The 22,231-nt window shown below is 52.7% G+C and overlaps 1 protein-coding gene across 1 annotated transcript; it reads right to left on the bottom strand.

The window, feature by feature from the left end:
* Positions 1-280: 280 nt before the first annotated feature.
* F10 (coagulation factor X) lies at positions 281-21,527 on the bottom strand. The gene is made up of 8 exons (XM_047553645.1): positions 21,374-21,527; positions 17,766-17,926; positions 8,169-8,193; positions 6,900-7,013; positions 5,106-5,237; positions 3,211-3,455; positions 1,886-2,003; positions 281-890 (listed from the first exon to the last, which is right to left on the bottom strand). Exons 1-8 carry the CDS (start codon positions 21,441-21,443, stop codon positions 304-306), a joined length of 1,452 nt encoding a protein of 483 aa, XP_047409601.1. The 5' UTR covers positions 21,444-21,527; the 3' UTR covers positions 281-303.
* Positions 21,528-22,231: the final 704 nt, after the last annotated feature.

A 22,231-nucleotide genomic window follows, 5' to 3' on the forward strand; every position in this document is an offset into this window, starting at 1 on the left:
AGACTGGCAGCCTAGGTCCCTTGAGGACAGGAACCTGTGCGGCGAGGGGCGGCTCCATGGCGGTGCCCGCAGAGCGCCCCACAGAGACAGCAGTCCCCAGGCACAGCTGCTGGGGCTTGGGCTCGGGCAAGGCAGACCTGCCTTCAGAGGGGCACCAGGTCCCACCTCAGGCAGGCAGAGGCAGCTCAGGGTAGGAAGAAGGGCTCTGAGCTCTGCAGCCGGGCAGCCCCCAGGAATGAGCCTGCTCCGCGGGGCAACACCCAACACCAGACACGGCCCGGCCAGTCTCCAAAGCCCACGGCTTTAATGGGGAGGAGAGGCCGAGGCTGGGGTGTCTGCCGCAGGCCCCTTGGCCCGCATGGACTTCTCGATCCACTTGAGGAAGGCAGTGACCTTGGTGTAGACCCCGTACTTCCCTTTCCTTGCACACCCTTCTCCCCAGCTGACGATGCCCGTCACGAAGTAGGTGTCCTTGAACCGGGTGACGTGGGGGCCGCCACTGTCCCCCTGGCAGGCATCCTCCGGGTTGGCGTCGTAGCCAGCGCAGAACATGTTCTGGGTGATGGTGAAGCTGCTGGACAGCTTGCAGGTGTTGCGGTCCACGTAGGGCACCTCCAGCATCTTCAGCGTGCTGGATGGCCGGCCCTTCTCGTGGGTGCGCCCGAAGCCGCTCACGATGCCTGTCTTCTGCGTCATCAGCATGGCCTCCGCCCAGTCCTTCTGGGGCAGGCAGGCAGGAGCCACGTTCATGCGGAAGGCGATGGGCGTCTTCAGCCGGAGGACCGCGATGTCGAAGTCGTAGGTCTCCCGCACGAACCTGTTGTGCTTGATGACCAGCTCCACCTCGTGGGCCATCTCGTTGCCCTCCTCCTGCTCTGTGTTCCGGTCCCCTGGAGCCAGAGAGGAGGTCACAGCAGTTAGTTCCCTGGAGTGGTGTTTGAATGTCAGCTACTTTCAAAGAACTCGTCATCACCTAGTTGAAAATGGTCTGTGGCCACATCTGAGTAGAAAGAAGAGCACGTGGAAACGACCTTCCTTGTCCCTCTCAGGCGTCGGGACCTGGGTGTCCCTCCTGGTGTCAGGACCTGTGTCCCGCCCGGGTGTCGGGACCTGTGTCCCTCCTGGGGCATCAGGACCTGGGTGTCCCTCCTGGGGTGTCATGACAGGTGACTGCCGGGGGTCAGGATATTTGGGCACGTGTGAGGACTTGGGGGCCTCTCAATCCTTCATGGTCTTGGTAGGTGCTTCTGTGTGTGCGTGGTGTGTGGACCCTGTCCAGGTGCTAGGGAGCTCAAGGTTCGCTGGGCCACGTGACCAGCTGAGCACCTGCAACGTGGCGTGTCTGAGCCGGAGGAATCTGAGTGTCACACTGGACATAGAAAGGAAAGAAGGGTGCCAAGTGACCTACTTAACTTCACATTGAAATGTCGATATTTTGGGTATATGAGTCGAATCAGATATGATACTAAAACTAAACTCCACCTGTTCCTATGTACTTATTAAATGTGTGACCAGGACTTTAACGCTACTACAAAACTTCACATCGCACTTGTGGCTTGCATTGGGTTTTCTCTGGACAGCTCTGGAGTCTGTAGAGACAGACATTAACCAAACGACCCACAGACAAAAGCAGGAGGCTGGGAAGAGAGTTGCAGAGAGAGGGAGAAGGAGGTCGGGAGGGACGGCCAGCCAGACAAGGAGGGCCTCTGGGGACACTGGGCAGGCGCTGGGCGGCCCAGGGAGGTCAACAGCCCCACCCCCACTTCCTTGCCCTCCTCAGTAAAACGCCTCCCAGCTCTCAACAGGGCTGCCCTATTTCAACCTGTTCTAGTGGTGAAGAGGCGGAGACGGTGGTGCAGGGCACAAGGACATGCGTGTCACTTACCTACCCTCACCTTGAACCTCTTGGCTTGGTGCAGACAGTGGGCTGCGGTGAGGACGTGGAACGGGCTCAGGATGGTGCCCCCACAGAACCCCTCGTCCTCCTCGTCGATGAGGAGAGCCTGCGGCAGCGAGAGTCAGTCAGCCACCCACGCGGGCCCTGCGGACGGACTGCAGAGCCTGTCAAGGAGCAGCCTGGCCTCCTGGCCTCAGGCCGCGGAGGTGCTGCTTCAGCCGGCAGAGCGTCTCGGTGGTGGCTGGCCCGTCCCAAGAGCCCCCTTCCCGTGCCTCCCGCCCGGCAGCCCGGGAGTCTTCCCCTGGGCTCTGCAGCCACGCCTCAGCCCAGCGCCTTTGGGCCCTTTCCAGAGGCCCCGGGGTGCTCACATCCACCCTCGGCTGTGGGAGAGCTGGCCGCCCTCCCCTGGCTCCAGCTCGGGCAGCTGAGGTGGTGCCAGGTGGCGGGTCCTTTCCCAGGTCTGTGGGTCCTGCGCCACACCCCAGCTCGCAGCTCCACTCCCACACAATGAGCTCTCCCTAGACACGTCCCAGGGAGGAGCAGAGGCGCCGAGCCGGCCAGCGCTCCTGGGGCTCTGGACAAGGGACCTGTCCCCAGCCTGGGGCCGTTCTGCCACCCACAGGCTTCTGGACTCTGGGCCCTGAACACCTCCAGCCCCACCGAGGACTGCCAGATAAGGCACTGGGCCCCGACTGCCCGGCGAGCCAGACACACGCAGGTCACTCGCGTGCCCGCAGCTTGCAGTACGTACGCACGTTAGACACCCGTCGCTCACACGGGATTCGAATGCGACTGGAAGCCTACTGCTTTTCTTAAATCTGGCAACCCTGGTCCAGTGGTTTTCACTATTTATTATTTATTCACTTTTGAGCATAAAGGGATGTGCTTTTCTCTGAGGTACTTCCTGGTGCTGCCTGCCTCCCTGTAGGACGTAGGCATTTGGGTCATTAAAAAATAAGAAGACCACATTAGAAAGGAGACGCGGACGGTGCCTCTCTTCCTCGCCCCCTGGGAGTGGCCGCTCACCTGCTGACAGGTGCGACTGTCTCCTTATGGGCAGGTTGGCATTTTAGGACTAGGACTTTCTGTCTTTCCCAGAACAGGGCAGCCCTGGCCACGGAAGGCCAGCAATGAGAACGCCAGGCTGGGTCAGGGTGGCAGAGCGAGGCCCGTCAGTGCTCCAGCCTCCCAGGGGGCTGTGGCCCGCGAGCTCTGCCTGTGCGGGGTGCTGACCCTTGGCTGGTGAATGTCTCCCCAGGTGCTGGGCAGAAGGGGTCCTGGTGCAGCTGTGCAGAGCAGCTCGGGACAGTTACCTGCCAGGGACACTCCCCTTCTTTACAGTCCCGGCCGCCCACAATCCGGCCATGGTCGTTGCTCTCCTTCTCGACGTCCGTCTGGTTGGGGTGGAACAGGTCAAAGGGGTCCTGGGTGGGATGCAGGCTGTCCAGGCCACCCCACTGCAGTGTGGTGGTCCTGGGCACAACCTCACCGCTACTGGTGGCTGGGCCCGCCGACCTCTTCCTTCGTCCCTGAGTGAGTTTCCCACAAGGGAAGAGATCTGAAAGAAGCACAGCCAGGGCCCTCAGCAGGCAGGGCTCCACAGCCCCTTCCAGCTCAAGCCAGCAGCACCCGGCAGAAGGTGGCGCTCGGCGGGTGTGGCTGAGCCCCAGGTAGGTGCAGCTGTCTGCATGGCCCACCTCACAGAGCTCTGGTCACAAGCAGAAGCAGAAGGGGACACGTGCAGGTGCCTGCGACTTACCTGCAAATGCACTAACAAGTAAAAGTGGCTCGCAGGTGGCCTTGTGTGACCATGTCTGCCGCGTCCTGGCTCCTGCGAGGAGCTGCAGGCAGGGCCACGATTTTGGCAGCTCTCTTCCTACGTTATCTGTGAGGAACCCAAGGCAGAAAGGAGGGGCACGTGCGCAGAGCCAGAGGGGGAGAAAGGAGCACAGCCAGCAGGGACCAGGACAGCAGTCCCCTGTGCTCATGCTTGTGGTGGCTTTCACTCGGGCTCATGGGCCTGCAGGATGCTTGGGGATATTACAGGAGGTGAGGCCAGCCCCTGACCCTGGTCTGGGCTGAAGCGGGCACTCACTTCCTCCCGCACTCTGAATCTGCTCTCCACCATGGGGACAGAGTTTTCTGCACAGGAAGTAGTTTACTGGCCTTCCTTTCTTTCTCTTTGTGGCTCTGGGATGGAACCCAAGGGCTTGCGCATGCTGGCAAGTGTTCTAGCACTGAGTCACTCTCCCCAGCCCTTTGTTTTAATTGATTTGTGATTATTCCTGCATGCTAAAAAAATACGTATGCCTGTCAAGAAATAGCTTCAGTTAAAACATGTCTGAATCTGCTGAAGCTTAGAACTTCATTATCAATGGAAATGAATTTGCATTGTCTTTTCTTTTTGAGGATTTCATGTTACATAATTGGAGTCATCTTTGAAGGATGTATTTGGGACCATTTTTTTTTTGATTACTTATTTTTGAAATAAACTCTTTCACTGAGAAGAATATGACAGAGTAACGGGTCTCGAGGGGGATCGATGGGGTGCGGTGGCAGGGCTGGGACCTGCGTGTGCTTCATCACCTGGCTCTCTGGCGGGCAGTCTGAATGCTGCTTTTCTAACTCGCCCCTTGATGCCTCAGTGGAGGTGGGGCCAGCATGGTCCTGAGAGGTGGACTAAGGGGCTGGCCTCCCAGGAACGCTGGCTTGCACTTGTCCCCAGCCCAGGGGTCACTGAGCTGTCCTGCATTCACTGCCCTCTGGGAGTCTCCTTAGCAGTGGTTCCAGAGCTTATTATCAGACTCCTCAGGGTCCAGTTCTCTCCAAGTAAAAGGAAAAATAAACCCGATCGACACTGGGGCCACAGAATCGAAATCCGTGTTGGAAGGTCATCTGGCTCGTCTTCCACCCAGGCCACCTTCCTCTGCACAGGCAGAGCGATGCTGGGGGGCCGCGGGGCCAGGCCGGGCACAGAGCCCACAGGAACCGCCTCCCTCCAGGCCACGTCCTCCTCAGGCAGGGGACAGTGCGGGCTCCGTTTCTCAGGGGAAGGAGCAGGCTCACCAGCCCAGCTGGCTCCCAGGGTCGCGGGGCTTCACATTCGCATGACCCAGCCCTGAGTCCAGGCCCGCCCCCAGCACGCAGCCCCCGCCTGCTCCCGCCGTGGCGCGAGCTCCTGAGCCCCGTGTGGCCTCAGTCCTCCTACCTGTGGAGACGCAGGACTTGCCATCGTCGCCGAGGGTGTACCCGCTGGCGCAGGAGCACACCACGGAGTTCTGCTTTTCCTGGCAGAACTGGTCACAGTCCCCATTGTCCAGGCTGCAGAGCTTCCGTGCAACTGCAGGGAGAGGAAGTGGCTGCAGCCGCAGGAGGGCACCAGGCGGACACAAGAGCCACTGCGGGAAAGGCGCACCTGGGCGGCTGCAAGACGGGTGGCCCAGAGAGGGCCCTCCACAAAGCCCGCCCTGCTGCCACCTCCTAGGCCACCGAGGGACACTCGGCGTCCATGCAGGTGCTGCACTGCCCTGAAGAGACCCAGGCTGTCCAGTGAACGGCTGGGGGGAGGGGACAGAGGTCCCAAGGGCTGGGTGGTGTGGACGGAGGTCAGGAGGCGCTCGCTCCCGGGACCAGGCACCCGCACAAGCCAGAAGGCCCTCCGCGATGATGGCGGGGCTCCGCAGGCCTGGCTGGTCTGCGTTCAGTCGGGGCCAGGCGACGCCCTCCCCAGGCCACACAGGTTTGGAAGTCTTACTCCTCCACAGAGGCTGGCCCCTGGCACTTCGGGAGATTCTCAGAGGAGTTATTTTCCCCTTCAAGTTCCATCCACTCCTGTGGCCAGCAGATCCAGACAGGTCCCTACTGTGGCCTCCCCTGCTCTCTGCGGAGGGCGGTGTGCACCACGACTGGCCTGAGGGCCCTGCTGCTTGGTGAGGTGCCTTCAGCTCCGACTCTCCCTTCGCCCATAATCAACCACTGAACAACCTCTGAGCACTGACCGGGGCCCAGATGTCGCACCACGCACCACTGTACAAGCCAGGGCCCTGCGGTGGACAGCTGTGCTCACAGCTCCGGGATCAAGAGCACGGGCCTGTGAGAGGTAACTGGTCTTTAATGGAATGAGAGATAGTCCCACTGGAGAAAGTCCTAAAGTAATCCAACCCAAGAACATGTGCTCAAGATTTTCTACCACCTAGTCCATCTCTTTTCTGGTGATACCTGAGTTGGACAAAATCACAGCTCAAGGTTGCTAGGAAAGCCAGCCTCTGATCTCAGAAGCAGAGCGCTTCCATCCCACTCAGTCTTGGCCTTGATAAAAGAAAGGCCTCTTATTCACACAGTTCTCATTTCCCATTTCCTTGCTCACACACTGTACTCAGGTAGTATCTTCAATGTGAATCCAAAGCTTGACTGGTTCTCTGAAAACAATTTTTAGGTGCTTTACATTATGATAATACTGCATTTAAAGAGAAAATTTAAATGTGATATTAAAGAAATATTCAAAAGAAAAAAAGTCATGCATATCTTTCTTTTTAGGGAAATCTGGATTGATAACCTATTTTTTTAAATTAAAAATCACTAATCATATTGGGAAAGTTCAGTGATGCTCCCATATAGAATGAATTAAATGTATCAAAACTTTACAGCTGGCCAAGGTCAAGTACCCTCATTGTTGTTTGCTCTGACACATTAAGTAGAAGGAGGTGATTTTGAATCGTGGCTCAGGCTACAAGGAGCCTCAGGAGCAGAGTCAAGCCATCCACCCAGTCTCGGAGCATCTGGGCTTGGTGGGTGCTCTGTGGCCCCTCGCAGAGTGGCAGAGAGCTTCCGTCTTCCTGTGCCCTGACCCTGGGTCTGGGGCTCTGCAGGGGCACAGGATGACCGCACAGGCTTCACCAACTGGAGTCACACAGGCCGTCTCATCACGGCTTCCCAGCTTCCCTCCTCCCACTTCCCACCTCAGGCACGTCTGCTCTGGAGACAGCCGCGCAGAGGGACTTACAGAATTCACAGTTCTTGCCTTCGAATCCATCCAGGCAGGTGCAGGAGTACTCGCCGAGGCCATCTCTGCACTTGCCCTGATTCTGGCAAGGATCGCTTTCACACTGGTCACCATCTGAAAAGGGGGAGTTGGCACCAGTCTGCAGGCATGTCACCATCCCAGAACCACCGTGCCCTACAGCCTGGCACCAGCACGCAGCGGCGGCCGGCGTGAGCTCCCTTCTGCTGCGCTGGGAGCAACACTGTCTCTGGGCTGTGTTGTGCCCCCTCTGGTGGCCCTGCCTCACTGGCCCTTGGCTGCCCCTATTTCTGCCGAGAGGCTTTACAGTGTGTTTTGGCCAGAGCGGAGCCCTGGGCTGGGGGCCACAGTGGCCACCTGGAGCAATGGCGGACGCTTGCTTCTGAGCTAAGGGTTGATGAGCAGTGCTGTGCTCCACGTTCCAAGTGCTCTGGGGTGGAAGAGAAGGCAGAGACACCTGCCCAGCACTGATGTGGGCTTCCCAGTTCTTGGTGGAAGTTCAGCACCTAATGCAGATCTAGGTCAACTGCCGCTTGAGAAACTTAGATACTGTTATTAGGTAGTCACCATTAAGACCTTCTCAGTGCTGGAAGATTTAAGTCAGGGTGGCTAGCTTGTTAGGGAATCCAATCTTTCAGACTCTATTCTTTGCTTTCTTGTAATACACTTGTATTTTTATAAAAATTACCATGGAATCTGGTATCCTCAAATAAGAATAAAACGATTAAAACCTACATTTGAGCTGGGTGTCATGGCTACTCAGGAAGCTGAGGCCAGAGGATCACTTAAGCCCAGGAGTTTGAGACTATCCTGGGTGACATAGTGAGACTCACCTCCAAAAGAAAAAAAATTCTCACTGGGCACAGGGGTGCACACTAGTAATCCCAATTATTCAGGACACTGAGGCAGGAAAATTGCAAGTTTAAGGTCATCCTGGGCCTTTTAGGAAGATCTTGTCTCAAAATATAAAAAGGGTGGGGATATAGCTTGGTGGTAAAGTGCCTTGGAGCTCAATCCTCAGTACCAAAAATCTATACTTAAGTAAATAAAACTAGAATTAATGAAAATTACTGTAAAATTTAAAGTAACTATTGTGGAAACACCCAAAAGGCAAAATCTTAAATGCATAAGATCTAAACAGGAGCAGGAAGGAAATTCACCAAGTATTTTTGAAAATCAAATACAATCTCTCTGAATTTAAATATCGTAGTGAGCCTCTCTCACTTAAGATCCAAACAGAAAACACCTCACCTTTGTATTTGTTCCAGAATTCATTCTAAAAGAAAACAAATATTTAAAACACATTAGGAAAGCAGATATTTCACACCAATAGCAACCACAGCAGCAACTCAGCCTAGGAACGAACTGTTCTTGAATCACCTGATCTAAAGGGGAAAGGATGCAAATCTTCTCTATCAGTAAAGACCTGGCTTAATTTGTCTTAAATGAAACATTTTTGTTGAACTTCCAAGTTAATTCCCAAGAAACAGAATGTACCAAGAATAGTTAGTGCTGTTTGCCAATCCCTTGCTGCTCAGTGAATGGTCTTAGACATGCAGACCAAAAATTCAGAAATGGATCATCTGCTCGTCAATAATCATCACATTGCTTACAGAAGTGTTGATACATTGAAACCAGATCATCAGGATCCAGGGACACTGGGGACATTCAGTCTTCCTCTTTCTATCTGTGGCTGGCTCAGTAGGGTCCCCTCCACCAGGCCCACCAGGAACCCCAGCATGTGCGAAAATTAGAACAGGGTCTTTGCAGATGTAAACAAAGTAAGGGTCCAGAGGGGATGGTCCCGGAGCACCACGAGCCTCAACTCAATGAGCCTGTGCCCATAGGTCACAGAGAAGAGCACCTGCAGCACCAGAGAGGCCAGTGAGGAGGAAGGACAGAGTAGTCCTGGGACCCCCGGTGTGGAGACAGGCACCATCATGTCCTCCCGGCCTCCGCAGGGGGGCCAACCTGCCTACACCTTGTTTTTTTTGTTGTTGTTTTTTTTTTTTGTTTTTGTTTTTGGTTTTGGTGGTGCTGGGGAATCGAACCCCAGGCTGTGTGCGTGCTAGGCAAGCACTCTATCAACTGAGCTATATCCCCAGCATCTTACACCTTGATTTTTGATTTGGCATCTCCAAAACTACAAGAGACTAAATCCCTGATATTTTTAGGCACCTGGTTTGTTGCACTTAGGTATGGTAGCCCTAGAAACTAACGCAGTGTCTTTTCAATTTTTTTTTTTTAATAAATCACACAGTAAAATCAACTTTTGGCATACAACTCTATGAATTTCACCACATGTATATACTTGTGTAACTACTACCATAATCAGAATATGGAGCAGATCTGTACTCCCCACCTGTCACTGATCTGTTCTGCATCACACACGAGGACTTTTTCACACAGTCACACAAATGGAATCACATACATCATGCAACCTCATGAAACTTGCGTCTTTCACTCAGCACAGCACCTTTGAAGTCCACCAGGTTAACACACCAAGAGTCTGTTCCGTCACTGCTGCCTGGTCCCCTGTGCAGCTGCAGCAGTCTGTTCACTCGTCCATCCAGAGGGAACAGACACCCTTCTCCCTCATCCTCTACCTCAACTTGGCCCAGAGCGATGGAGTTGGCTGACTATGGACTGAACGCCTCTGAAACTGGAGACCTCCCGCCTCCTGAATCAATGCTGCAGTGAGCCAGTTACTGATGTGACTGTCATATCCATCAGTCTGCCAGCACATCGATGCGTTTTTTGAGTGCAGATTGCTCACTGTCAGGCGCTTATCATCCACCATTTGCCTGCCTCTCGCCTGTCCGTCGCCTGCCTTACATCTATCCATCACCCAACGCACGAGGTTCACCTCCTGATCGTCCAACAACCGTCAGCAAACTGATCGCCGACCGCCAGTGGAGCACCAGCTGCCTGCTGCTGCCTGGAAGTTCACTGTCACAGTACCTGCAGGTTTGATTACACATGGCTGCTGCCATTTTGAGACAACAGCCAGGCCGCGTAGGACCCCTGGCCAGACTGACTGAGCCCTGTCTCCAGGATCCCTCAGCCCGACCGATCACTCCCTGTCTCTGGGGTCCTCACATTGACTGACTGCTCCCTGCCACCAGGACCCCCAGACCAACTGACTGCACCCTATCAGCGGGCCCCCAGACCGACTGATTGCACCCGGCCTCCAGGATCCCACAACCACATCAAACACACCCAACCTCCAGGACCTCCTGCTGACCATGGCCACACCCTGAGCTGCAGCTCCCCATTTGCCAACACATTTCGAAGCCAGAGCGGCCATCTTGGATAATCCTGGAAGCCATAGCTCCAATCTTTAGGTGGGGAAAAACCCACCTTGAGACACCTGCTGGAGGCTTGAAGCTCATTGTCAGGGGCTATTTGGTCTAGGATTGCATAGTGTCTGAATTGGGCACTGCTAATATTGATCTCCCCTTAAAGAAAGCGTTTGGAAACCTATAGGGCCACTATAAGCCTATAGGGGGAAATCTGTAATACCCCAGATCTGCACTGCTAGAGGGGAAGATATGTGAACAACATGAAAAAACAAGGGAAGAAAATGATCCAAACAAATCTAGATTCTATATTAATAGAATCCAATGACAGTATGTTAGAAGAAATGTCAGAAAAGGACTTCAGATTATACATGATTAAGATGATTCGCAAAGCAAAGGATGAGATAAGAGAGCAAATGCAGGCAATGAATGATAATACCAATAAGCTGAAAGAGCACCTGCAGGAAGCAAAAGATCATTTCAACAAAGAGATAGAGATTCTAAAAACAAACAAACAAACAAACAAACAAAACAAACAAAAAAACCCGGAAATCCTTGAAATGAAGGAAACAATAAACCAAATAAAAAACTCAATGGAAAGCATCACCAAAAGACTAGACCACTTGGAAGACAGAACCTCAGACAATGAAGACAAAATATTTAATCTTGAAAATAAAGTTGACCAAACAGAGAAGATGGTAAGAAATCATGAACAGAATCTCCAAGAACTATGGGACATCATGAAAAGACCAAATTTAAGAATTATTGGGATTGAGGAAGGCACAGAGATACAAACCAAAGGAATGAACAACCTATTCAATGAAATAATATCAGAAAATTTCCCAAACCTGAAGAATGAAGTGGAAAATCAACTACGAGAGGCTTACAGAACACCAAATGCACAAAATCACAACAGATCCCCACCAAGGCACATTATAATAAATATGCCTAACATTCAAAATAAAGATAGGATTTTGAAGGCCGCAAGAGAAAAGCATCAGATTACGTATAGGGGGAGACCAATACGGATAGCAGTCGACTTCTCAACCCAGACTCTAAAAGCTAGAAGGGCCTGGACCAACATATTTCAAGCTCTGAAAGAACATGGTTGCCAAAGAAGAATCCTTTACCCAGCAAAACTAACCTTCAGATTTGAAGATGAAATAAAATCCTTCCATGATCAACAAAAGTTAAAAGAATTTGCAAATAGAAAGTCTGTGCTACAGAATGTTCTCAACAAAATATTCCATGAGGAGGAAATGAAAAACAACAATGTAGGTCAGCAAAGGGAGGAACTACCTTAGAGAAAAACCACTCAAAGGAGAAACCAAGCCAACTTAAAAACCAAAAATAAGCCAAATGACTGGGAATACGAATCATATCTCAATAATAACCCTGAACATTAATGTCCTAAACTCATCAATCAAAAGACATCGACTGGCAGAGTGAACAGGACTGCTGCCCTTTGTGTAGAGGTGTTCATGTGAACACAGGGATGGCTACCGGCTTTGTCATCTCCAATTCCACAAGGAATACATTCTGATATTCTAAGCTGCACAGTTTGTTGTACTTTGTTATGGTAGCTCTAAAATGAATGTGGTGTCTGAGTTATGTGATCAACTTGTAAGGAACTCTCAGACTATTCAAACGAGGGTGCCGCTGTACTTCCCCTAAGTAGCATATAAGGCTCTGGTTACTCCACATCTAGCCACCACTTGTCGTGGGTCACTGTTTTTTGCTCTCTCAGTTATAGAGGTTTTATTGATGATTCACATTTCTGAAATGGTCCACAGTGTTAAAAAGAAGATATTCAACACTGGCTTGTTATTCATATTTTCTCTTTGGTGAGGTAGCTAATCAAGTCTCTTCATTAAAATTTCTTAGGTGTTTATTTTCTTCTTCTGAGTCATTAGTGTATATATTCTGAACACAAATTTCTCCTTGGGTATGTGAATTGCAAATACTTTGAGTGTTGCTTATATTTTCATTCTCTTAATGTTTTTTTTTTTTTTTTTTTTTTTTTGCGGTACTGGGGATAGAACTCAGGGCCTTGTGCTTGCGAGGCAAACACTCTACCAGCTGAGCTATCTCCCCAGCCCCGTTATTTTTTTTAACAGAGTAAAAGTTTTAATTTGGACAAAGTCCAGTTATCAATTTATCATTTATCTTTTCTTTTATGAATTATTCTTTTGGCCAGATGTCCTGGCACACGCCTATAGTCCCAGCTGCTCGGGAGACAGAGGCAGGAGAATCTCAAGTTCAACGGCCAGCCTCAGCAACCTAGTGAGACCCTGTCTCTAAATATTTAAAAAAGGACCAGGGATGTGGCTCAGTTCACAAAAGCACCCCTGGGTTCAATTCCTGGTGCCCAAACAAAAACCCAAACCAAACCAAATAACCAAATCATCCTTTTGGTGTTTGGTGTTTTCTATGTGGAGTAGTATGCCATCTGTAAGTAGGGACAGCTTTATTTCTTGACTTACTGGGAAGACTTCCTATGGCTAGGAACTCCAGCACAACAGGCAATCAGGAACTGAGAATGAGCATCCTGACCTGTTCCAAATTTCAGTAGGAAAACATTCATTTCTCACCATTAAGTACCACATCAGCAGTTGGTTCTTTCAAGATACTCTTTATCATCTTGAAATTCATTACCATCTATTCATAGTCTGCTGACAGTTTTTCATTGAAAAGTTTTGAGAGATACTGTTTTTTGTTTGCTTTTGTACTGGGGATTTAGTTTAGCGGCACTCATATCACTGAGCCATATTCTCAGCCCTTTTTATTTTTTATTTCGAGACAGGGTCTCACTAAGTTGCTTAGGGCCTATGTTGCTGAGGCTGGACTCAAATTTGAGATCCTCCTGCCTCAGCTTCCCAAATCACTGGGATTACAGGCATGCCCCACCTGTAAGTGGGGCATTTGAGGTGGAAGCTTAAATTATCAAATTGAGACCTTTCTTCTTTTCCAGTACGAGCATTCAATAAACATTTCTAAGTACTGCTTTTTTTTTTTTAAGCTTCATTCACTGACTTTATATGTCGTATATTCATATATCTTTGAAATCTTTTGGGATTTCCTATTTGGTTTTGGGATTATACATAAGTGTGCTAATTTCCAAATACTTGGAGATATTTCTGTACTGATCTTTTAGTTTAATTCCATTATAACAAGAAAACGTTTCATGAGTTCACACTTTTAAATTTGTAAGATATGCTGGAGAACCTATTAGAAAATATGATCCAGAAGAAATAAAGTAATATTTACAAATAACTCAATTGGCAATACATGAGAATAGTAAGTTCCCCCATATGATTTAGCTTTCTAGAATTAGAAGTATGGAAGCTATACAGGAGTCTCTGGGAAATAATGCTGAGAAGCAGAGGTGGAATATGATTTGGATAAGCACTACAGTTATTTTTAACCATTCTTTATTGTTTTCCCTGCTGTGACTAAAAGACCTGACCAGCACAATTGTAGAGGAGGAAAAGTTTATTTGGGGGCTCATGGGTTCAGAGGTCTCAATCCATAGACAGCAGGCTCCATTCCTCAGGGCTTGAGGTGAGGCAGAACATCATGGAGGAAGAGTGTGGTGGAGGGAAGCAGCTCACATGATGATCAGAAAGAAGAGAGAGATCTCGCTTGCTACATACAAATATATATATATATATATACCCCAAAGCCATGCTCCTGATGCCCACCTCCTCCAGCCACACCCAACCTGCCTCCAGTTACCACTCAGTTAATCCCATCAGGGGATTAATCCATTGATTAGGTTAAGGTTCTCATAACTCAATCATTTCTCCTCTAAACTTTCTTGCATCATCTCACACAGGAGCTTTTGGGGCACACCTCACATCTAGACCATAACATTCTGCCCTTGCCCCCCAAAATTCATGCCCATCTCACAATGAAAAATACATTTAGTTCATTTCCAAGAGGCCCCACTGTCTCAACCGTTCCAAGATTGTCTAGAAGTTCAATTCCAAAGTCTCCTGAGACTCAGGGCAAATTTGTATCATTAATTCCTGTAAAAAATTAAAAGCGATTTACAAGTATTCAATATACAGATACAGAGTAAACATTTCCATCTACAAAAATAGAGGCATAGAAAGAAGAGACAGGACCAAACCAAGACCAAAATCCAGCTGGGCAAACAAGTCCTGTAGCTCCACTTACAGCATCTGGGGCATATGACATCGAAATATTCTGTCCAAAGGCCTCTGTAGCTCTGTCCCTGTGGCCTTGTTGGTTGCAACCCAAGGGACCTTTCTGTTGATTTGTCTGTGCTCAATTCCTGCAGCTTTCCTAGGAAGATGTCCCACGTTATTGGCATTTTCAATCTTGGGGTTCTTCACTGCAGCTTCAGCTTCCTCCTCAAATCTCCACACCTTGCCTTCTCAAGGAGTGCCCACAAGGACTCCAATCCTGCTACATTTTGCCTGGCCTCCAAGGCCTTCCTTTGAAACCTTGGTGGAAGCCAGCATCATGTGGTCGATGCCAAGGTCTGCTGCCTTCTTGAGGGACCCTGGCTGCAGCAGCCTCTGAGTGCCTATGTAGCTGAGTATGTTGAAAAGACTTCCTAAGCCCCCTTGGGTAAGGTGCCCCACAGGTCTCTTCTAAAGAGAATTTTCACCTTTACTCCCTTGAGCTTGAGATGGATGTGGTCTTGCCAGCTCAGGAGATCCCCTCAAGTCATGTTTCTCACTGTCTCTGGGCAGTCGTTAGCATTTCTTTAGTGGCAGTGATTCTTTAACAACTTCAACTCCCTTAGTCCCAGTTTTACTTCCACCTTTCAAGTTCCAAGTTTTTTTTTTTTTTTTTTAAATCTTTCTGCTCTTGAATAAAAGCCACCAGTCATATCCATGCCACTGCCTGAATGCTCTGCTGTCTAGAAATTTCTTCCACCAGATTAAGAAGTCCATGGATTTTAAAACTGGCCTCACAGAGTCTCAGGACACAGGCAAAATGCAACTTCTCAGCCAGAACATAACACAAACGGCATCTAGTCCAAATTCCTTTTCCTCTGAACCCTCTTGAGCGCTGTTCTCACTGTCCATGGTCCCACTGGCATTCCGATCTTCTGAGCTTCCACAAGAACCAGTCACTTAGCTCTGCTTATAACAATCAAAAGCATTCCCAGCTTGCACTGCTATAAATCTCAGAATTCCTCTTACCAATTCACAAAAGCTCCAAAAGCTTCTGAACCACTTGGTCAAGTTAGTCACAGCCATGATCCTACTCCTAGTACCAATTTGGTTTAGTACGGTTTTTTTTGCTGCTGCAACGAAAAGACTCGACCAGTACAATTGCGGAAAAGTTTATTTGAGGGCTCAGAATTTCAATCCATAAACAGCCAGCTCCATTCCTCGGGGCTTGAGGTGAGGCAGAACATCATGGAGGAAGAGTGTGGCAGAGGGAAGCTGCTCACATGATCAGGAAGTAGAGCTCCACTTGCTAAATGCAAATATATACCCCAATGCCCACCTCCTCTAGTCACACCCACTCTACCTTCAATCACCACCCAATCCCATCAGGAGATTAATTCATTTATTGGGTTAGGGCTCTCATAACGCAATCATTTCTCCTCTAAACTCTCTTGCATTGTCTCACACATGAGGTTCTTGGGGACATCTCACATCTAAAACAAAACTAATTTTTGGTGCTGGAGATCAAGCTCAGGGTCTTGCACATGCTAGTACATGCTCTACTACTGAACTAACCTCAGCCTACTTTTATTATCCTTCAAGACTATATATTTACCTGTATTAAACAAATACTTGAAAATAGTTCCTGAAATTATTTTCTTCATAGATACACATTATTTATCTGGTAAGAGTAAGAGTTCTTTTTCTCCCTTCTGACGGCTGAAGTGAACTACAGTTGTCAAATGGATGGCGACACAAGAATCCCCCTGTAGACGGCTCTCTGCGGAAACGCGAGGCTGTCCGAGTCAGACTGCAGGTTCCTCCCTGAGGCGCCAACCTCTGTGCCTTAGGTCTGTTAGGGTCCAGCGCATCCTCCCGCTTGGGTTCCCTGGCAGCGAACGGGATCTTCTCACGTTAGGGTAGAAACACGGGGCCCAGCGGACGTCGGTGCGCATCAGCCGGGCAGGGCAGGGTCCGCGAGGCACTGGGCCTCCACCGCGGCCTGGGCGCTCCCTGAGCGGGGATGCGGAGCCCGAGCGCCTGCGCCAAGGCAGACTCCGGGGACGTGAGCGGGCTGCGAGGGGCGACCTCAGCCCGCCGTCGGAACGGCTGGGAGGCAGGGCGGGCAGGTGGGTCGTGCGTGGCCTCCCACCTTCCAGACCCCCAGGGTGGACGGACCGCTTTCCTCCGGCGCGCAGAGGCCTGGGGCCGCCCACCGGCCCAACCTCCGGAACCGCCGGCACCGCGGAAGCCGCTTTCTCCAAGCGGCTCGTCGGGCGTTCGGCGCAGTGACGCAGAGGCTGGTCCGCTCGGCCCTCCCAAGGCTACCGACGCTCTCTGGGCACCGATGCCCCCTCCAGAGAGCCCGTGCCGCCGCGTGGCTTCCGGGGAGGCCGAGAGCCAAACCGCTCCCTCCGCCAGCGCTCGCGGGGCTCCCACCACTCCCTCCCGGCCTCGCCCCGCGCAGGGCAGGAGCCGCACGCCGCGCACAGGCGCTCGGACACTCGCGGGCCGACATGCAGGCCCGCGAGGCCAGTGACGCGCTTCCTGCCGGCCGAGGCCCCGCCCCTTCCGGCGCCCACGCAGCCCCGCGGGGACGCTGCTGCGCCGCTGTTGAGTGGCGGGTTATGTTTTAAGTGGCTTTAGCCACACTGGCATCCCTCCCTTGGTTTCCTGCCCGTTAGGTGCCGCAGGGAGACTAGAAGGAGAGCCTTGCAGGGCCCGCGTAGGCCTGCTGGCCAGCCCGGCGCTGGAGCACAAGACGTGATAGTCCCGGGGTAGCGCAAGGTCGGGTAGCCCGGCCCAGGGGTAGCACAAAGCCTGGACGTCCCAGCCCAGGGTAGCACAAAGCCTGGACGTCCCAGCCCAGGGGTAGCACAAAGCCTGGACGTCCCAGCCCAGGGGTAGCACAAAGCCTGGACGTCCCAGCCTCCGGGTAGCACAAAGCCTGGACCTCCCAGCCCAGGGGTAGCACAAAGCCTGGACCTCCCAGCCCAGGGGTAGCACAAAGCCTGGACCTCCCAGCCCAGGGGTAGCACAAAGCCTGGACCTCCCAGCCTCCGGGTAGCACAAAGCCTGGACCTCCCAGCCCAGGGGTAGCACAAAGCCTGGACCTCCCAGCCCAGGGGTAGCACAAAGCCTGGACCTCCCAGCCCAGGGGTAGCACAAAGCCTGGACCTCCCAGCCTAGGGGTAGCACAAAGCCTGGACGTCGCAGCCCAGGGGTAGCACAAAGCCTGGACGTCCAAGCCCAGGGTAGCACAAAGTTGGGTAGCCCAGCCCAGGGGTAGCACAAAGCCCTATAGACCTGTCTGTGGGTAGCATGGAGCCCGATAGACCAGCCCCTGGGCAGCGCGGAACTGGGACAGCCCCTGTGCCCATCCTCCAATGTGGAGGACTCACTGTCTTGTCGTTGTCCTCGAAGACTTCTCGAGCCTCTTCATAAGAGCAAGTCTCTTCCATACACTCTCTTTCGAGGTTTCCTTTCTTCATCTCTTCAAAGAGTGAATTTGCCCTCCGGGTCCTTACCAGGACGCTGTTGGCACGTTCCTGGTCAATGAACACTAGAGGACAAGGAAGGACACAGATCATTTACCTGGTTTCCCCGTCCTGCAGTACCTCCAGAGGCTGAGCGCTCCTCCTCGGCTCCTGGGGAGCGTGGGGCCGCCCTCTCCCTCAGCACTCCTCACATGCTCTGGAAGGAAGCCCCCTCCAGTCAGCTCACCAGCCCCCTCCGGGCATCCTCTGCAGGGCCACCCAAACCCTCCTTGGCAAACTCCCGGCTCAGGGCTTCCCCTCAGTACCCCAGGCCACGCCCCTAGGGCCACACCTCTTCCCCACCCAGGCCCACCCACACTTCAGGGCCTCTGCTCTTGGTTGAGTGGGGAGTTGTGAGCTCTCTGATCTTGACCTGTAAGAAGTATAATGTACATAAACTCTCAGGACACAGAATTAAAACAAGTTTTAAGAACTAGTACTTCTGTTTTCTACAAAATAGTACTTGCCACATCTTTTTCTATTTGATTCTATTATATTTCATCTTTAAATAACCACTAAATTGATTTCATGACAAAGACATATGCTGTGACCTGCTAATTTCAATGCCCTGGGTCAGATCTGTCTGTCCCTTCTGTGCTGTGTGCGGGACCCTGGGTTCCCATCTGCTTTGGCCTCCCTGTCTCCCACTCCTGCCCTTCCTTTGTGACGTGGGGTTGAGGGGAAGTAGAGGGCTTAGGCAGCCAGGGCAGGATGGTAGGTGACAAGGTCGGGGAGGACCAGAACAGAGGAGCATGGAGGGGTCTCCTGCTTGACAAAAGCACTTGTGGACACCAGCAGGGGACCTGATTAGGCACTTCTGAACTCGTGCTCCTAAGGGGGATCCAACAGAAAAACTAAAACAGACGTGTGGATAGGGTGGGGGGCACCAGTCTATCATAGTGAGGAGAGCGTGGACAGGGAGGAGAGGAGAGGAGGAGGAAACTCCAGGGACCGTAAAAAGAACAGGCCAAAGCTCCCCAGCTCCAGGGCCCCTTCTCCCGGAGAAGTCTGTCTCTGTTGCTTTTGTGATAAACTGCTGCTCACTTGCTGTTTATGTTCTGCTCCTCAGTTCTTTGCTGAGCAGAAACAACAAACCCAAGACCCCTAGATGGATTGGGGGACCTCACATTCTTTTCTGACCCTCTGTCCTCCCTGGACATCCTTCCCCTGGGAGTGCAGGGTCTCGCCACGGGGAGATGGCCCTCCAGGCGCTGTTCCTGGTGCTGACTTGTTCTGAGCTCCGAGTTTCTCACTGGGGCACATGTCACTCTTTGCCTCAGGGCGCCAAACTGTTCACATCCAAAATGTAAAGATGGGGTCAAGCAGTCCTGAACTTCATATATGCCTCAGTCACGTACTGCATTTTATTGACAAGTAGAAACTGTGATACTACCTCTGAGTTGTATAAAGAGCGTATAAAACACCTAATGTTGGATTTGGTGCACAGCAGGTGCTCAACAAACATGAGCCTCATTCTTACCTCAGATCACTTTCTTTTCCAAATCCCACCCCCTTTTTAGGACAACTTGGTTATCCCAACAAAGCCAGGCCCAGACTGGGTTCTTGGGGCCCCTCACCATACTCTGCCTCTGCCACCCAGTGCTTGCTGTGAAGTAGAACACCGTGTGGGTCTTTCAAGTCTGCACATGCTGGTGTTCCCAGCCAGCAGAGTCCTGCCACCTGCACACCGCACAGTACTGTCCTCAGCCACCGAGGGCGGGAGAGTGGCGTGCCTGTCCCCTGGCGCCTCCTCCTGGTGCTCCTTGGGGCTTGCACAGCCTCAGACCTGCTGTCCAGGGCTCGCCAAACTGCAGCCTGTGGGCCCGGTGTGGGCCTGAGGACCCATGTCCTAACCCGTGCCCACCTTCTAATGCACACGTTTGCACACTGCTCCGAGGTCCTTCCTCCCTTCCATGGGGCCTGCTTCCTTGAAGCCACACTGACATAGGCTTGGTTTTCCCTCTGTATTGACAGAGCCGCGGCAATAGCTCACAGCTGCTGCAAGAGTCTGTCTCTTCTGACCCTGGGAGCAACTCACTCTCCCGCAGCAGCCCTGCCCCTTCCCTCGGCCTCCCTCCCTGAGGTTCCCAGGCTGTTACACCTCTTCCTGGTGTTCCCTCCTGGTGGAGGTACAGTAGAGTCTGGGAGCTTGAAGTGGGATGAGGAAGTGACAAGCACAGGGCAGAGGGGCGATTCCTAAGGAAGCCAAGAAGGAGCCACAGCTGCACACAGGCCTTGGGCTAGAATCAGAGGTCTTTGATCCCAAGGCTGGGCCTCTTGGGTCTCCCCCTTCAAGGCTCCCTTGACCCATCTCTCCCACCATGCTGGCCACTTGCTGTTCAGACTGTGCCCACCACTCTCACGTCCCAGGGCCTTTGCACCTGCCACCTTCCCTGTGTAGAGGATTCTCTCCCTGGATACTGTGTGGCTCACCCCACCCCACCTCCCACTCAGAAGTTGTCCCCACCCCTATCTCTTGACTCCTTCCCCTGCTGGTTTTTGAGCACTATCACTGTCTAATGCTACACGTCTGCAGGTGTGCTGCCCTCTCAACTGGAATGCGTCCTTGTGCAAAAAGACGGCCGGCCTGGTTGCAGCTCTCTCCACCACATGGCCCCAGGAGGTGTTTGGTAAGTTTTGAGCGCATGGGCCCGGCCTTTGGCTCAGCGCCCCCAACATGTTCTAGGCTCTGACGACGCTCACCCTCCCTCGGTCATGTAGACCTGGTGTTCCCGATGGTCTGAATTGAGGAACCTAGGCAGGTGATTTGAAAGGCCCAAGTGTGAGGTACACACGTGCCAAGTCAGTGGAGGCCCAGATGCGGCCCAGACACGACCGCTCTGCCTGTCAGCTGTGCCGCATGTTTCTCCAGTTGCCGCCTGGCCCGCTGCAGTCCTCAGAGGCTGTCTCCGTGGGATCGGGGTACCTGGTGGTGGCGCAGGCGGACGCTGCGTTTTAGGAGGGCCGACTGTGGTGCTGAGTCAGGGTCAAGTGGGTGAAGAGCAGATCACTCTTGGAGCGTGGAGCTGGGATGCAGGCAGCTCAGCCTCCTCTGCGCTGGGCGCAGCTGGCACCCTGTGCCTGGACTGGCTCTGCTTTAAAGCCAGCACTGCTCTGGGGCCTGGGCCTGGCTGCCCTCCCGCGGGGTTGGCCCAGGTGTGGCAGCCCTGCGTCTCTGCTTGTGCTTCTCTCCGCTGTCTCTCCTCATCTCTGTCTTCATCTCACTGTCTGTTTCACCCGCTTCCCCTTCTCTCGCTCCGTCTCCTCTTGTGTTCATATCTCCCGTGACCTCTGAGCTGCCCATCTGACTCTCCCGCAGGGCTGCAACCGGCCCTAACTTGCCCTTGGCTGGGAAGGACAGGCCAGCCTGTGCTGTGGCCAGAGCACTGCTGTGCACATTTCCCACTGCCCACCCTCCGCCCTGGCCCCTTCCTCCAGGGGCCATTCTGCAGTGCAAAGGGCAGGTCACTCACCACTTCTCCCAGGCACCAGGAGGCTGACCAGGACAGCGCTGAGCAGGCAGAAGCGCAGAAGGCCACCCATGGTGTGGCCGAGGACAGCGACTTCGTCCCCGCCGTGATGGGTGCCGGGGCAAGGTTCACTCAGCCTGGGCCCTGGTGGCTATTGTCCTTCTCTTATCTTGGCCTCCTGATTGGAGCCTGGGCTGCAGTGAGGGCAGGGCAGGGGACTGGGCCTGTGGTCACCAGCCCCCGCCTTCCCCAGGCAGAGTGGCAGCTGCAGAGGCCTCGGCCACGCTTGTCCTCCTTGGAAGCAGTGCCCAGCAGGGCTACTGCCTTCAGGAGCTCCTTGCTTTAAGAGAGAGCAGAAACCTCATTGGATGCTTGCTTTGTGGTTGTGGTGCTTACGTCTCCCTCTCACTCTGCTTCATGACCTTGGTAACAGGGACATTTTCTGATCATTTCTCAAGAACAGAAAGGGAGGTTGAGGTAGAGGGAGGCCTGTTCTGGCCCTCAGGTGATTGGGGTTTGCCCACGGGTGTAGGTCAGGCTTGGGGGACTCCCTGGCCATGGCTGCACAATGTTGCAGGTGGCTGCCAGGGGACAAGTGACCCGGAAACGTTAATTCTTCACTTGCGTGGCATCCCAGAGGGCAGTCAGGGAGGACACGGGGTCTGCCTGCTGGGCTTGTGCCTAGGGGCTGGACATGGGGGAGCCCTGGCCCTTGTTTGGTACTGATCACCTCTGGGGACAACCGGGGCTCACCTGGTTTCATTCTCACCATTTAAGTCCCAGAAGTAGCTGCTGCAAAGGCGACCTTGGGATGGGGAGTGGGCTGGCACTGAGTCAGGTCTGTGCAGGGGCCTCAGCTCC

This window comes from Sciurus carolinensis, chromosome 5 (assembly GCF_902686445.1).
Source record: "Sciurus carolinensis chromosome 5, mSciCar1.2, whole genome shotgun sequence".
Classification (NCBI taxonomy): domain Eukaryota; kingdom Metazoa; phylum Chordata; class Mammalia; order Rodentia; family Sciuridae; genus Sciurus; species Sciurus carolinensis.

What these genes read in the sequence shown, in the direction of transcription:
- F10 (XM_047553645.1), bottom strand. Translation starts at nt 21,443, where the DNA reads ATGGGTGGCCTTCTGCGCTTCTGCCTGCTCAGCGCTGTCCTGGTCAGC. An exon ending in TCGAGGACAACGACAAGACA is followed by an intron (nt 8,194 to 17,765) that starts GTGAGTCCTCCA and finishes GTTTTCTTTTAG; the next exon opens with AATGAATTCTGGAACAAATA. An exon ending in AAGGGGAGTGTCCCTGGCAG is followed by an intron (nt 2,004 to 3,210) that starts GTAACTGTCCCG and finishes TCGCTGCCGCAG; the next exon opens with GCTCTCCTCATCGACGAGGA.